General features: G+C 39.2%; 1 protein-coding gene and 1 pseudogene across 1 annotated transcript; both read right to left on the bottom strand.

The window, feature by feature from the left end:
- Positions 1–6113: 6113 nt before the first annotated feature.
- Positions 6114–11584, bottom strand: LOC141298891 (trace amine-associated receptor 13c-like; annotated as a pseudogene).
- A 1821-nt stretch (positions 11585–13405) lies between these two features.
- Positions 13406–14467, bottom strand: LOC141298892 (trace amine-associated receptor 13c-like). Its single transcript, XM_073829205.1, has one exon. The coding sequence runs from the start codon at positions 14417–14419 to the stop codon at positions 13406–13408; it is 1014 nt and encodes a 337-aa protein (XP_073685306.1). The 5' UTR covers positions 14420–14467.
- Positions 14468–17231: the final 2764 nt, after the last annotated feature.

Genomic DNA, 17231 nt, shown 5'->3' on the forward strand with positions numbered 1-17231 from the left:
ACCTTATTAAAAGTATTGCACTTAACAGACATGTGTGTTTTGTATCACTAGCGCGGTGTCCGTTCATGAAGCGTATAAGCTCTGCCTGCGTGAGGCGCGTCGCATCCAGCAATGTTCTATTACAATTTATTAATTCTGAACGTGTGGTGTGTCCATATTGCACCAAAATGCAACACTGCACTCCCTCGGGTCCACAGCAAAAATCGTTTGGATGAACTGTTCTCGACATAATAAAAATGCAAACAGAAAGACATACAGAGATTCCTGCCTTTATTAGAGAGAAGAATATGTTCAGCCCCTCCCACCGAAGCTTCGAAGCTCAAAATATGGTATTCGGACCAGCCCTAGTTGTTAGACCGTTGTGTTCTTTTGTGTTGACATGCAGATGTTTGGATAGGCCTATTGGCCCATGTGCGCCGTTGCGCGCAAAGTTTGTATATTTTAAACACTTCCGAGGATAGTGGGGGTCACGAGTCACTGGCACGGTTATTTTGGGGGTCGTGAGCTGAAAAGTTTGGGAATCCCTGGCCTAATAGACTGCAACATGATAAAACCAATGGATAAAACAGGCACCTTCAGAATGCGTAAAAGACGCACCGGCACTTTTTTTTTTTAACCGACTACCGACAACTTTGACCGGTTAATGTTGATACGGTCAACCACCGGTCAAACGGTCATCGGTTAACATCCCTAGTGCAGTGCTATTATTGACATTTTTTCCATTTGTTTTGTTAAACCGGAGAGCAAAATAAAAATGGGCCTATACGGATACATTTTATAACAGATAAATTATGTGAACCCATCTCCGAAATCGCATTCACAGATGCACGTTGCCATTATAGTAGTCAGTGCTGAACAACAGGCAAATAAAATATAGACTGATGTTACAAAAGTGATTTAGTCAAGATAAATAAGGGATTTTCTTTTGTTTTTCGGCTGATGTGAATATACAAATCCAAAACACCCTTGTATTCTTTCTCAACTCTTTACTTTCACTTAAGACATAACGATTATATTTCTGGGATATTTTGATATAATTCTGGGTGTATTTGACCATTTGAATGTGTAAGAATGCGAGAAAGAGAACTCAGTCCAGTGTTCATGTACATGAAAGGCATATGAAAGACATGCGCAGCAGAGTATGTGAGCGGAGTGCATGGCAACAATTTCCCCTCCGCGCTCCATGCATATAATAATCACTCCGCTCTGGGTTCACAATTTCCCGCTCCCGCTCCACTCCTCGCTCAATGACATCATAAACACCATTCTGCCTTCACTCCGCATCAAAAAAATTTCAGTATGTTTGAAATGTAACAATCCTGTTCATAACTTATAATAAAATAAAATAACAGGAGAGTTTGGAACACTAGTGTGCAATCTTTGTTGCTACCACATTCCAAGCTAATAATTGTCAGCATTAAAAGTGTAATTTTTTTTTTTTTGCAGTGCAAAGTTTGTAATGAAAAAAAATGTTTTCATCAGTTATTTTACCTACAGATTGCTGCATTTCTTACAGATTTCTGCTCATTCGAATACCATTACATTTGTTTTAATGCATAATTGACAGAGTGATTGCATGTGAATAAGTGTTGTACAGGTTTATCTAGAAGGAACAAACTAATTCCTTGTGAACTATAATTTACCGCTCATCCATTGCTGTCATCATAGCCTTGACATTCTTTCTGATTTTAGTGATTCATCTCTATCAAGCTAGATAAACATTTTTAACATGTGAATTCTTGCTTAATATGCAGCTATATTACGGACCATTGGCATGAATTGTACTCATGGTGGAGCGCTCTTGGAGCGTGTGAAAACCACGATGCTTTGACTTCTAAAACAAATCATCTCCCTCCATTCAAAATCACACCGCTCCGCTCTGCTCACATACTCTAATGCGCAGCACAGAAAACAGTGTGTGAGTGCAGAAGTTCTATTTTCGTCGTCTAGCATTTGAATCTTTTAAAACCACATTAAATGTGCATACAGAAATAAAGAAACAAAATAGAAATTTTATTTTATAACAAGTAATTCGATTCCTGACCTTAGCCATCTGATTTCCCAAACAGCTTTTCGAAAATAGCTTTAATTTCCAAAAATAGCTTTTTGATTCCCAACCATCCTACTGTAAAAAATTAAATTAAAATTCAAAGAGACCTGTGAAATGCTCTGTAAAATGTTTTGCCAACTATTTACAAGGTTTATGATTTACATTTTTCCCCCTCGATAATATCGATAATCACCTGACTCTGACTGTTGACATCATCGCGATACTTACGAGACATCATCAATATATGATAATATCGTCATATCGCCCGGCCCTAGTACAGAAATTGTTTAAAAATACTGCATAGTTTTGTTTTCATAAATAAAATATTGATAAATCCTCATAAATGTATAAAAAATATTCACTCATTTAATGATTTTCTTTTGTTTTTTGATTAACAATAATATAATAATATAAATTAATATTAATATTATTATTAATAATGATAATACAATATTATTAATATCATTATATAATATTATGAAATATTATAATAATAATAATAATTATAAATTATATTATTATTATTTATAATAATAATTATAATAGCTGTTATGTTTATTAGACAGCTGTCTCTTTAACACCGAACACAGATCTAAAATTACGGTTTCTCAACTGTTTACATTCTATCAAGACAAAAAACACTCGTTTATGAGGATATGCTGATGTATTTCATGCATAAGGGTCAATAAATGTGAAAGAACAACCTTTTCTGCAGTGGAAATGCACAGAACTGTTTGAGAACGGACACAGGTAGGGAACCCGCATCAGTTCTGTGCTCCTCACAAGTTATTTTCCTTCCTGCACTTAAATAGTTAAATCACAATAAAATGCAAACATGGGAATTGTTAAGCAGTATTGTCTTATTGAATACCCGGTTATTTGAAATTTGATACTGGTTCTAGCTACCCTACCCACAGTGCACCACAAAAACGAGTGTACAATTGATGTACACTCAACTGCTAGTTACTTCAGGTGACTGCCGCAATACTAATTATGTATATGTGGTATCTACATGATTATCTATCTTATTATTTACATGCACTTTAAAGGAGGCTTTGACAAGTCAAATTTATGACAATAACAGTTAAACTGTACAGAGCAGTAGCAGTAAAATGTACTTTGTGCAAATTATGAAAATTAAGTTTTTTCATTATGGAGAGCATCAAAGCTCTAGAGCTTCAAAGTTACTATGTACTATGTGTTTTTGCAGCATTGAGAAGTGTAGCTAATCACAGACGTATCTGTTGATTTCTTGAACACAACGGCCAAACAGAGGCGTTTTAGTTTGTCAGAATTCAACTAACTACTTAAAAGAGTTTTTATTAATCGTCTCATAGCCAACAGATGCAATCTAAATAAGAGAATAATAGTGCAGTTTAGAGAGTTGCATAGGTTATAATAGAGTCTAGTGAGATTAAAGTTAACTAAGCTGAGTGATGGCTTTTTAGTGATAATAAAGGGAGTGCTTTTGTTTTTCGATTTATGAATGTAGTCACTCAAAAGTCTCACCTTTGAGGGCAACAATTTAAAATAGACAAATTTCAAGTGACTGAATTTGGCAACTGGAAAAAAGAAATGGAAAAATTCTATGAACACAAGAAAAGCTGGTTAAAAATTAAAGGCCATCAACAGGCACTTAAAACATGAAACATTGCCATTCAAGTCAGCAGCAAGAGTCAACATGTGTCAATGTAGTTATTTATTACTTACTACACTCTCATTATTTATTCACAAATGCATTCATTAAGGAAGTTATTACCACAGTGGCTTTCTTTAACTTTATTATACTTTTAGGGGTACAAAATACACAAGAAGTGCTAGTAATACATAGTTTCAGGCAACTTTTAGAATAGAAGTTATGGCAGGAAGGTATTAATGCTGCTTTGGAATGCAAAACGAAAGGAATGACAGCATCATTCACTGCATACTCATTTAATATTTTTCTGCACAGTGTAACTATAAGGTGGAGACTGTGCGTGTTAAAGGTTTGGGTAGGGCTGCTCGATTTTGGCAAAAATCATAATCACGATTATTTTGGTCAATATTGTAATCACGATTATTTAAATGATTGTGACAGGCTCCAAAACTTTACTCAGTGATAAATTTAAAGATAGCAATACAGCGAGAAAAAGATACAAAAAAAAAAACAGTGCTTTAAATTAGTGGTGGGCCGTTATCGGCATTAACGTGCTGCGTTAACATGAAACTCTTATCGCGCGATCAAAAAAATATCGCCGTTAATCTATTCTCAAATTTGGGTTGGGAGCTGGGTCTAAACTACGCAAGCTATGATGACTTTCACCTTGATAGTTTAACGCGGATGTATACCGAAGACTATAGAATATGGTCGCGCGTTTAAGTCTCCTCTGCCAAAACACAGACGGGATCGCGTCGTCCTCCATTCATAAAAACCGAATCTACTATAGCGAAATGCCACGTAAATTCGTCGTTTTTTGGATTCATAAATCAAATGTTGGTCAGTCACTTAATTCAAATTGCGATATGGACTAGTGTATGTGAAAACTGAAATGCAAAAAGACCGCTTTAATATGAATCCGATATGTTCCGTTTGCCTAGCTGTATGTATGCATTGCGGAGACGAGCTTTTACTACACGCATACTGAAACACACGTGACGCTCCCGGTAATTTTTGTCATTTTCATCTCACATGAAAAGATAAACTCAATCTCCCAAACTGCTGTGAGTGTCACTTTTAACGTTTCATTTGAGAAAACAAGCATCATATCATACTGTATGACACAGAAACTTCACGGCAACCTGTCAAAATAAAAGTACGGTGTAACATGTAATGGGCTGGGTAGGTGTTGACGTTAAAAAAAACAATCTAATAGGTAGAAAAAATAATTTCATTGTTTGTTAGTTAGTAAACACAAGTACATCTAATTGAACATAATTTATTTTCATCAACAAATTATCATAGAACAGCTTTATGAGCTTTATGATCCATTCTCAAAGACTTTAAGTCATTATTTGGGTAGCACACATATTCTGAATGCCTTCAGCAGAATTCAAATTAGCCATTTTAATCTAGATTAATCTAGATTAATTCCAAGATTTAATCTAGATTAATCTAGATTAAAAAAAATTAATCTATGCCCACCCCTACTTTAAATATACTGAATACTTGTATGCAAGTCTAAAGTAGTCTAACAATACTACATAAATTGAATTTGAATGTAAAATAAAACAATGTCTTCACTCTAATAGTTAAACATGCTTTGTTTCTTATTAAAACTAAAAACGTCCTTCAAGAGCAGTGAGTGATGTTTTTTTGTATAAAACATATTTTTACGTTTATTCATATTAGGCACAGAGACCAAAAGGAATATTATGTGTTGCCGCTTTAACCACACGGACCCATTATACTGTTAATTACGGATTTTCGTTCTCAACTGTTTGTTCATTTAAGACATAACTGACAAGAGTTTACATGAATAATCACCAAGCCCCTCATTTTGAAATATTTTTGCGTGTATTTGACCGTTTAGGCGTGCACCTTGAGCTAAAAGATAACTTTCATGTCTGTGTTCCGCTCCGTCTCTGAGCGCAAAGGACAGCGCAAGTTTTCTTACGTGCTATTAAAAACACAACATTAAAGAAACATTAATAAATCTATCACGTCCCATTTTATGAAAGCCACCTTACATGATTTAGCTGATTTGCATGTGAAATTTGGCTTTTATGGAGGAGCGAAAGCGCACCACTGGTAAAAGGGCAGAATGGTGCGCAATAATCGTTTCATCTCGATTACTGCATTTTCATGATCGTTTGAAGCAGAAATCGAAATCGAAACCGAATTTCGATTAATTGCACAGCCCTAGGTTTGGGTCAACACAAGGGTGAGCAAATGAAGACCATTTTCAAAAGTTTGGTTGAATTATCCCTTTAATATAATTTTTTTATTATTATTTTGTGTAATTCCTGTACCTAAACATGTGAATACATTTCATGAACTGTAGTTTTTGGTGATTTATTTCAGAGGTTGTGCTTTAAATAAAAACAAATGTAGCAAAAAATAAAACGAATAAATTTCCACCGTATATTATGAATGATTATCTGTAAAAATGTCCGTCATAGAGGATGCTGATTCTAAAATTCTAAGAGTTATAATATGTTTAACTGATACTTTAAACCAGCGGTAAAACAAAGCATAGACAATAGGATTCAGACCTGAGTTTATATAGAAGGTCCATGTTAGAAATGTCAGTGTAGTAGGAGAGATTGCTGTGCTTTTTGTTAGAGAACAGATGAAGAACGGAATCCAGCAAAGCAAATAAGCTGTCACAATGATTCCTAATGTCAAAGCAGCTTTACTCTCTGTTTTACTCTTCACTGAAACATCCATTACGCATTTTACACCATTAATTTGAGAGTTAATAACTTTCACTTGCCGCTGCACAACATAAAATATCCTCAAGTATGCAGTGATGATCACAGTACAAGGAAATAAAAGGCAAACGATCAAATCAACAAATTTCCAAGCAGGTGTAATCAAAACAATACACTGGCCGTAACACAGTGTTCTTTCTGACATATAGAAATATCCATTACTTATTACAAACCAAATCATGTAAGCTGAACAGCAAAACCAGCAGAGACAGATGCTTATTAAAATTTTAGTTGTGGTCATTTTCTGTGGGTACAGTAAAGGGTGACACACAGCCATATAGCGATCCACAGCAATTAAAACCAAATTACTAAGAGATGTAATGAGGAGCAACCTAACGATAATTACAAACAGGCCACAATTAGTGTCACCGAAGTACCAACATGTCTCAATTTGCTTGATGCCCTCTATGGGTATCACAATAAGTCCTACAAGCATATCAGCCACAGCCAGAGAGAGAATGATCAGGTTGGTTGGAGTGTGAAGCTTCTTGAAGTGAGAGATGGAGATGATCACCAGCAGGTTTAGAAACACAGTCCAAGCTGACAGCAATAATACAAACATATAGATGATATTACGTTCAAAACTGGAGCGTTTTCCCCTGATACATGATGAGTTGATGGCAGGAAAGCAGTATTGAATCTCATGATCCTCTGTCTCATAGGCCATGATTGAGTCTCCTCCTGTTAGGACTTTGTTCTGGTCTCCTTACTCTCCTTTCATTTATACAGTGTTTGGATCAGTCTGACCAACCCACTCTGATGCAGTGATTGGTTGTTGGCTATGAAGGTCCTATGATTTATAAATGTATTATGTACAAAATGGATTTCAGTTATTAAGACTGATGTTGTTTGGAATTGGTCAAATGTACTTGGAAAAAAGTTAATATCAACTTGGCTTCTAGTTATGTACACACTGGATACTGTCTGTTTTAGGGCTGTCCCCGACTATGAATTTTCTCAGTCGAATCAGAATTTTCGAATCTTTCTATAGTCGACCGATAGTCGAATCATCTAGGCCTATGTGTGTGTGTGAATGGGTTGGGAGGGGCACGACACTAGTCAGCAGGAGGGTAAAACAGTTTTTATTTTATTTCACACACTGCACACAGCAACAACTTTTAATAAAGCGACCAAAACTGCCTGCCAACTGACAGACGAACTTATTTAGGTTTAAATAAAAACACAGAACGCGTCTTTTAGTTCTAAAAACGCGAGGCGCACAGCACTGCCTTTTTTGCTAAGCAACGACCGAAACAGCTGTCCTGTCAGTCAAATCAAAGGATCATAGCGCGAACGCTCTAAAATCTTAGTTTTTTGCTGTTAAGTAAACTGTCATATTAGCAGAAACCCTAAATAATACAGCTCCTGGTTACCCACGATAGACACCAAAGGTTTCTCCTCCATTTCTTGCAGTCTCCGGACTTTTTAAGTGACGGTAAACTTTCGCCATCACAACAGAAGTCCCGCCTCTCCATTCATTCGATTGGACAATGGAAAAGAACGCGAATGACGTTAGGCGTTTTTCCGCTCAGAGTTGATTTTTTTTTTTTTCAACTTCAGGCGCTCAGAGCGCTCCTGCAAAAACGCGAGGCGCGGGGGGCGCATAAACAGAGCGCAGAACGCTCACTGCCATCAGAAAACCATTCAAAAGAGGCGCCTCCAATTGCAAAAACGCGTTCGGTGTGATCGCCGCCTCCCTGCCATCAAGATGGTCCGCATCTCATCATGGATCAGGGCAAGTGAAAATTAAATCTGTCACAGGGGTGGTTAGATTTATTCACAAACACGTTAAAAATATTTATTGAACGCTTCTTTCTTTTCACTTTTGTTTTTACTGCATTATCATAATCAAAGGCTGTATATAATGTAATATAACCGTACAAAACCAGTAGTTCTGTGTGCAATTAGACATTGAGCACCCCCATAATGCCAAAATGGTATGATGCTCGTTTCACCCGCGAAGATTCGACTGTGAGATCGGTGGTCGAATCAGGCTCCGCATATCGATGCATCGAATCTTCGACTATTCGGGGACAGCCCTAGTCTGTTTAATAGCATGTCTAAGCAGCGTGCCTTCCGACCATCATGGAAATTCTTAAGTGATTGGAACACTCTACAGCTTTGCATGACACACATAATGATACTTATGTGGAGAGCTCATGCTGGCATCATGCTCTATTGAAATCGTTTTTTTGAGAAGCACTATTTATATAGTGCGTGAAGCCTTTATATACTGTTATTCATAAAGTATATATAATGCAATATTTATGTGTAAATGCCTCTCAAATAGTTAAATAGTTAACGATTTGAATAGTTATGTTCGTACTAGATCGGGGTGTCCAATCTTGCTCTTGGAGGTCCAGCAGAGTTTAGCTTCAGTGCCAATTAAACACACCTGAACCAGCTAATCAAAGTCTTAAACATAGAAACTTCCAGGTAGGTGTGTTTTAGTAAGTTGGAGCTAAGACAGTGCAGGACAGTGGTCATCCAGGACAGAGTTTGGACACCACTAAACCGGTGGCAAGTACCAGTAAATCACATTAATTAAAATTTGCCATCAATATTTTAATTGTAATTGGAACATTTAAACTAGGGTGATCAGGCATGCCACTTTCCAGGACATGTTCAACACAGGATTTCTAAATTGTCTAAAATAAAACAACCAGGTGTTGGCTGTTTACACTGCACTGATCGATTGTTGTATAATGTCAAAGTACCGCAAGAGCTATCTAACTCCCTGAGCTGCCCGCTTGCCCGTTTCGAAGGATTATTATTAACAGCAAGCACAAACTATGCAAAGCGGCTGTCTTTCTGGTAAACTCAGTGTCAGATTTCTCTCACTCGTTTTCATTCACTCCTTGAACTGTAAAAGTGGACTAATGTAGGGAATAGTTAATGAGAATATAGGGGGCGATTTTAGATTCACCCATTGTGCTTAACCCTCTGGGGTCTGAGGGTGTTTTGGGGCCCTGAAGAAGTTTTGACATGCCCTGACATTTGTGCTTTTTTCAGTATCTTAAAAACATATGAATGGTTAAAGTCAGATTACATCGTAATCAGCACATATTGGGCTACAGTAATATGCAAGCAACATTAATGTGCATGTTTGTGTTTTTGATAAAACTACGTTTATGCGTGGTTATTGAAAATCTAAAGTTTTGAAGTCACTGAAATAAGGCCATGAAGCACATAAAGGACATTTCTTTACAAGACTTTTGATAATTGGATGTCGTAGGCTAGAATTTTTTCAACCAAATGATGTGAAAGTTATCTCGTTCACTCGTTCAGAGAAAACAATATATTGATGTAAATTTTATAAAAACATGTTTTGTGATCGAAAGGGATTATTCATAGGTGTGGCAATGACCCGTGGATATTTAGCAATTCACACCCGAGAGACAAAAGAGCCCTCCCTAATGGCCCCATCAATGACTGACTTGACTATAGCAGGTAAGGAAACAATGTGAGAAGATTCAGAGAATGGAGTTTTAGATTATTTGTATTTTATTTACTACACTGTATAACCAAAACATACATAATGAAGGTCAAAGACACATTATTGAGCTCCCTCATCTAACCACACAGATGTGCACAGACTTTGTGGCATTTCTGAAAACTTCTTCTGAATTCTGTTCAACAAATGAAACAAGTAAATCTTACCTGCTATTTTGTGTGCACTTAAAAAAAATAAAAAAAGTCAAAAACTTGTTTTACACCAGAATATCAGTGTAGTTGAGCATCTCAAGTTTCTAGTGCTCTCAGAGGAAAACAATTTGAAGGGACTCAAGGGAAAGAGGGCAGGATTCATCTTTTGAGCAGGTTTGAGATCACTACAAAAACAAAACAAAAATCATATCAGTATCATCTGTCAGTATACAGTCATAGACTCTAGCATTTGTACTAATGTAAAAAAGGACATGTAATATCTGAGAAACTAATAATTATCGTTTATTACTAATAAACGTGATGTAGGTAAACATACATTCAGTGTAAGCACTCATATCACTTTTACACCCTACTGTTATACAATAAAATAAATAAGTATGATTCTATATTCATAAACATATCATCATAAATGCATCTCACAGTCATAATCACATCGTTTTTCTAGAACATTATAAATATCCTGGCATTGTGAGAGATGCAATGCAATCAAATGTACTTCATAATGTTTCATTTGATAAAGTCAGGAATTTTAGTTTGGAATAAGTAAAATGTGTACACGTTTTGTCAAAGTAAATAACAGCGAAAGCTAGTAGGAAAATGAAAGTAATACTTACTCATGTAAATGTCTCCTCCTGCTGGGTTTGCGTTGCATCGCGTCCTTTTTGTGATTGTGGTAAATATAAATCTTATTCCTCACAGCATATCTTCATTCAGAAACAAACTGTAACCAATATGAACTTGAAGTCATGTTGCTTTGTTGCGGTGATGTGGGAGTTTCCTCACGTACAGATACTCCGGTCCTTGCCGCGCTTGTAGCACATGGCTAATTTGCATATCTAAAGGAATGTCGCTAGTGGGCGCGGTCACATTATAGATAGTTGGAACTGGATAGACTAGACATCTACTTGGTTTCATATAGATTTATTTATCACAGATTATTTGTTTTTGATAAAACTTACTTCCTTTAAAAGCATAAATCTCAAGCTTTCAGTAGATACCACTTTTCTGTTTGTGTGCTGAGTATTCACCGAGTTTGAATGATTTAAGTGACGCATTTCTAAAAGCAGTTCGCGGAGACAGAGAAAACAGAAATCACCCTGTTTGTTTTCTTTATTCTAAATAAAAAAGCACAACTTTCTGCTGTTCTTGTGAGTATGCACAAATAAAAGTACACACTTTACAGTTTCCAATGATGTATATCTCTAATTTTTATGACTAAAACCGACAGAGTATTTTTAGTGTCTTTTGCGCTGATCTAAAAAAAATTTAATAGAAAGGAAAAGCCAATAGAAAGGAAAGGAGGTGAAGTGAGGCCAAGTATGGTGACCCATACTTGGAATTTACGTTCTGCATTTAACCCATCCAAGTGCAAACACACAGTAGTGAACACACACGCACCATGAACACCCACCCGGAGCAGTGGCCAACCATATTGCTGTTTAGCCTGGGTTTCCCCATCCTGCCTTGCGCAGCGCGATTTTATTCACGCTGCTAGTCAGTCTGGAAACCATGGACCTAATTTTCACCTAAGATAGGGAACCAATCACAGAACGGGGAGGGAGCAGCAAGACGATGACGTATTCTATGCGACTCACCGAAGCAGTTTGTTACTATGGATCCAGCATGGCAGCAGACGCGAAGTTATCTTTCGTGTCTACACGCGACAAATGACATTAGAACCTATTATGCTGTCTACACTGAATGCGGCGCGACGCGGCTCGACAGTAATCTGCTGCCGCGTTCTATTTATGACGTGCTCACACAAAGTTTAAATGATTTGCAACGGTCGCCTTGTCGCGTCCAGTGTAGACAGACTTTAGCTGTTGCGGCGCAGCAACTGTCGCGTCCGGTGTAGACACTGTATAGTGTTCTAAGTAGTTTAGAACGCAAGTTTATTTTGAAAAAACATCCGTCATCCGGTATAGTTGAAACGATTGGCTATGAGCTACGCACAGGCGCATTTGATAGACATTCTTATCGCCCAATAAACGGCTCTGGGCATTCGTAAACCACGCCTTAAATATGAGAAAATGAACATGTGGTTCCCAGACCACGAATCATGACGAAGTCATAACGTGGTCAGGCGATAGCCAGGCTAATTGCTGTTGTGCCCGGGGAGCATTTCAGACTCTGAGGGAGCCTTAATCAAAGTGTCAGAAGTTAACATTTACAACATTTTTTAGCAGTGTTGAGCAAAGTAATTTTTGTGAATCATCGCATAACAAACAAAGTGCGGATGCATTGTAAATAAGAGAATAATTGTGCAGTTTATAGATTTGTTGATTATAGCAGAGCCTTGTGAGATTGAGTGACAGCTTTATTGATTATAAAGGGAGTGCGCAAATAGGCTATAATCCATTCAGAATGCGTAAGGAAACTTTTGTTTTCCAGACACAATTGTTCTACAAAGTTTCAGAAATTACGTATTTATGCTGGATTCACTCTTGAAATGGTAATTGACACAGTGATAACCAGTAGTAATGGATATGAGACCAAAAGCATGTGTAAACTTTGAGATCAGTCCATTAACCAGTAATTTTATTTCCAGTAATGGGTGGTAGAAAGTTTAGGAATGAATTGTATGCAGTTTATAGTCCCTCAAACGAATTTTTCCCCCTCTCACATGTTTCTTCACTTTTGGTGGAAATTAGTTAAAAATAAACACATTTAAAAATGACTGGATTTCCCAACAGGGAAAAAAAGAAAAACAGAACATAAAAGCATTGTGCATATTTCTGGTTAAAAATTAAAGGCCATCGACAGGCATTTAAAACTGGAAGCATCATTCAAATTGACAGCAATAGACTTGCTTGCATATATGCTTTCATTATTTATTTCTAAATACAGTGTTAAGGAAGTCATTGCAGCAGCAGTTGCAGCAGTTTTAATTTTATTACTTTTCAGGTGTACTGTATAAACACAAGAACTGCTAGTAATACAAAGTTTCAGACAACTTTTAGAATAGAAGCTTAAACAGGGAGGTATTAATGCTGCCTCGAAACAAAAAAGCATATCAGCCATTTACTTTGAATCTTTTTTTCTGTACAATGTAAGTAATGGTTGACAGAGACTGTTAAATTCATACAGGTTTGGAAACACACAAGGGTGTGTAAATTACCATTTTCAAAAGTTTGGTTGAGATTTTAATATAAAGTTATTGTTGAGTATTTTATTTATAAATCCTGTACCTGAACATGTGAATAGATTTCATGTGCTGTAATTTTTGTGGATTGGTCTCAGAGGTTGTACAAGTAAAAACAAATAAATCCCCATCGTATATTATGAATGACTCTCTGTAAAAATGTCCGTCAGAGAGGATGCTGGCTGAAAAATTCTAAAAGTTACAATATGTTTAACCGATATTTTGAACCAGCGGTAAAACAAAGCATAGACAATAGGATTCAGACCTGAGTTTATATGGAAGGTCCATGTTAGAAATGTCAGTGTAGTAGGAGAGATTGCTGTGTTTGTTGTTAGAGAACAGATGTAGAATGGAATCCAGCAAAGCAAATAAGCTGTCACAATGATTCCTAATGTCAAAGCAGCTTTGCTCTCAGTCCTCCTCTTCACTGAAACGTCCATTACACATTTTATACCATTAATTTGAGAGTTAATAACTTTCACTTGCTGTTGCACAACATAAAATATCCTCACATATGCAGTGATGATCACAGTACACGGAAATAAAAAGGAAATGATCAAATCAATGAATCTCCAAGCAGGTGTAATCAAAACAATACACTGGCCGTAACACAGTGTTCTTTCTGACATATTGAAATATCCATTACTTATTACAAACCAAATAATGTACACTGAACAGCAAAACCAGCAGAGACAGATGCTTATTAAAGTTTTAGTTGTGGTCATTTTCTGTGGGTACAGTAAAGGGTGACACACAGCCATATAGCGATCCACAGCAATCAGAACCAAATTACTAAGAGATGTAATAAGGAGCAACCTAACAATAATCACAAACAGTCCACAGTTAGTGTCACCGAAGTACCAACATGTCTCAATTTGCTTGATCCCCTCTATGGGTATCACAATAAGTCCTACAAGCATATCAGCCACAGCCAGAGAGAGAATGATCAGGTTGGTTGGAGTGTGAAGCTTCTTGAAGTGAGAGATGGAGATGATCACCAGCAGGTTTAGAAACACAGTCCAAGCTGACAGCAATAATACAAACATGTAGATGATATTGTTTTCAAAACTGGAGCGTTTTCCCTTGATACATGATGAGTTGATGGCAGGAAAGCAGTATTGTGTGTCATAATCCTCTGCCACATTAGCCATGAGTGAGTCTCCTCCTGTTAGGAGTTTGTTCTGGTCTCCATACTGTGATTTTATTTATACAGTCTCTGGATAATGGACAACCCATCTACCGCTCCATCTGATGCTGCATAATTACATGATCATTTTCTTCTCTGGACCTTTGATATGATGGATACACAGCAAAATTGAGAATGTTAAATTCACACTCGCAGTGTAAAAATTAACTCTTTTTCAGTGTTTAAATAGGTCCACACTAAATAGAGTTAAACTAACACTTTAAATAGTGTTTCTTTTTCAACACTTGCAAAGATTTAAAACAACACTGTAAGTGTTCATCATCAACACTAACTTGGTGTAAAAAATGGGGTAAAAACATTTTAAGCCTATAGTTGGCTGGATTCACCGTCGCCATCTTGGAATCGCATCATTGCGCGTCACTCCCGGATAAACGAAAATGGGCAAAGAGGCGGGACGTTGGTGGAGCTGGATGCTGAAACCACTTTTTGAACCAGGCTGTAAACATGGGCATTTTAACATGGGGCGTCTATGGGACTGACTCCCTTTTGCAGCCAGTCTCTAGCGGCCAGTCGATGAATTGCAGTTTAATTGCATCCAGTTCACCTAGTAATACATGTGTGCATTCAATAACAGCCAAGACATTGTATCAGTTTGAACCTTTATTTTCAACAATGAGACAAATTTGCCATCACAACAACAGTGTAAACTCTACAAATTAAATGTAGAACTTCAAAATGTTGCTTGTTGGATATACTCAACTTAAAATATCTTTGTATGTTAAATACATGTCCCAGCGCATTTCGTGACAGAATGCACGCTCCTAAGATGGGTTTGGAGGATTACGCCAGGGACTTTGTGGATTTGGCTCGTCAGGCTAAGACTGAGGTGGCCTGCCTTGTGTTTATTTTTTGGGGCAGGTCTGGCTGAACCCTTCTGTCTGGTATGCCTCACTGGCTCCCCGGGGAGTCTATTGACGAATATAACAATCGGATTCTGGGCTTGGGGGGCTCTGCTTTCAGGGTGGAGTTGGCTGTGGGGCCTGGTCACGTTCCTCCCGAGGCGCCAGTGCACGCTCATTAGGCTTCCGAAGCGGCGGTGCCCACTCATAATCCTCTCAAGTTGGTGGTGTCCACTCACTATCCTCACGAAGCGGCGGCGACCGCTCACGATCTTCCCGAGTTGGCGGCGACTGCTCACTATGCTCCTGAGGCGGCAGCGACCGCTCACAATGTTCCCGAGGTGGTTGCGACTGCTCACAAAGTTTCCGTGGCGACGGTGTCCGCTCGCGATGTTCCCGAGTTGGCGGTGTCCACTCACTATCCTCACGAAGCGGCGGCGACCGCTCACGATCTTCCCGAGTTGGCGGCGACTGCTCACTATGCTCCTGAGGCGGCAGCGACCGCTCACAATGTTCCCGAGGTGGTTGCGACTGCTCACAAAGTTTCCGTGGCGACGGTGTCCGCTCGCGATGTTCCCGAGTTGGCGGTGTCCACTCACTATCCTCACGAAGCGGAAGCGATTACTCACGATGTTTCCGAGTTGGCGGCAACCGCTCACTATGCTCCTGAGGTCGCAGCAACCGCTCACAATGTTCCCGAGGTGGCGGCGACCGCTCACAAGACTCTCAAGGCTGCAGCGCCCGTTCTCGGAGTGGTGGATGTGCCGGTGCGCGTTCACAATATGGCGGAGCTGGTTTTCCAGTCAAGTCAAGTCACAGCTGTTCCAGTCACCCCAAGTCAAGTCACAGCTGGTCCAGTCACACCAAGTCAAATCACAGCTGTTCCAGTCACGTCAAGTCACAGCTGTTCCAGCCACGTCAAGTCACAGCTGTTCCAGCCACGTCAAGTCACAGCTGTTCCAGCCGCGTCAAGTCACAGCTGTTTCAGTCAAGTCAAGTCACAGCTGTTTCAGTCAAGTCAACTCACAGCTGTTCCAGTCACGCCACTTCAAGTCACAGCTGTTCCAGCCACGTCAAGTCACAGCTGTTCCAGCCACGTCAAGTCACAGCTGTTCCAGTCACGTCAAGTCACAGCTGTTCCAGTCAGGTCAAGTCAACTCACAGCTGTTCCAGCCACGTGAAGTCACAGCTGTTCCAGCCACGTGAAGTCACAGCTGTTCCAGCCACGTGAAGTCACAGCTGTTTCAGCCACGTGAAGTCACAGCTGTTTCCGAGTCGCACCCTGCCCGAGCGCCCTAATCCTCTGCTGGTGTCACCCAGCCTCCCAGGACCTTCGTCTATAGGCTGTGACGAGTGTCTCTGGGCTCATCAGCGTCGCCCTGGCAACCAACACGCAGCACCTGCACCTCCTCGTCAGCGGCCGATCGGTCCCAGCTGCCGCTCATCAGCCCGCAGCATAAGACGCTGCTGCTGCGTTCATTCAGACAGACTCACGTCTCACGCTGATCACACTGATGCTAACGTTCTCTCTTTTGTCACACAGAGGGCAGCGAGTGACCGACGGCCGCAGCACGCACGCCTGGACACCCCCTTCACGGACACGAGAACTTCACTAAAGCACCAGATTGGATCGCACTGAGCACCGTTCACCACCTTTTATTTTCCACAAGTATTCAATAAAATCCACCCTCCGGGGCCTTTACACTGAGCTGCCTTGTTGTGTGATCTCTCAACCGTGACACCTGGTGGAGAATGCGGGCAACTGCATGAGAGATCACACACAAGTGTTTGCATTTGCCCGCACTAAAAGACGTCTTTTTTTTCTGTTCACTCTTTTTTCAGAATCGGTCAGCGCGCTCTCTCTCCATGGAGACGAATGAACTGTTACAGCGCCTTACCGAAGTCACCGTCCGCCAG

Source organism: Garra rufa, chromosome 23 (assembly GCF_049309525.1).
Source record: "Garra rufa chromosome 23, GarRuf1.0, whole genome shotgun sequence".
NCBI lineage: Eukaryota > Metazoa > Chordata > Actinopteri > Cypriniformes > Cyprinidae > Garra > Garra rufa.

Coding starts and splice junctions, on each gene's coding strand:
- LOC141298892 (XM_073829205.1), bottom strand. CDS start 14,419: ATGGCTAATGTGGCAGAGGATTATGACACACAATACTGCTTTCCTGCC.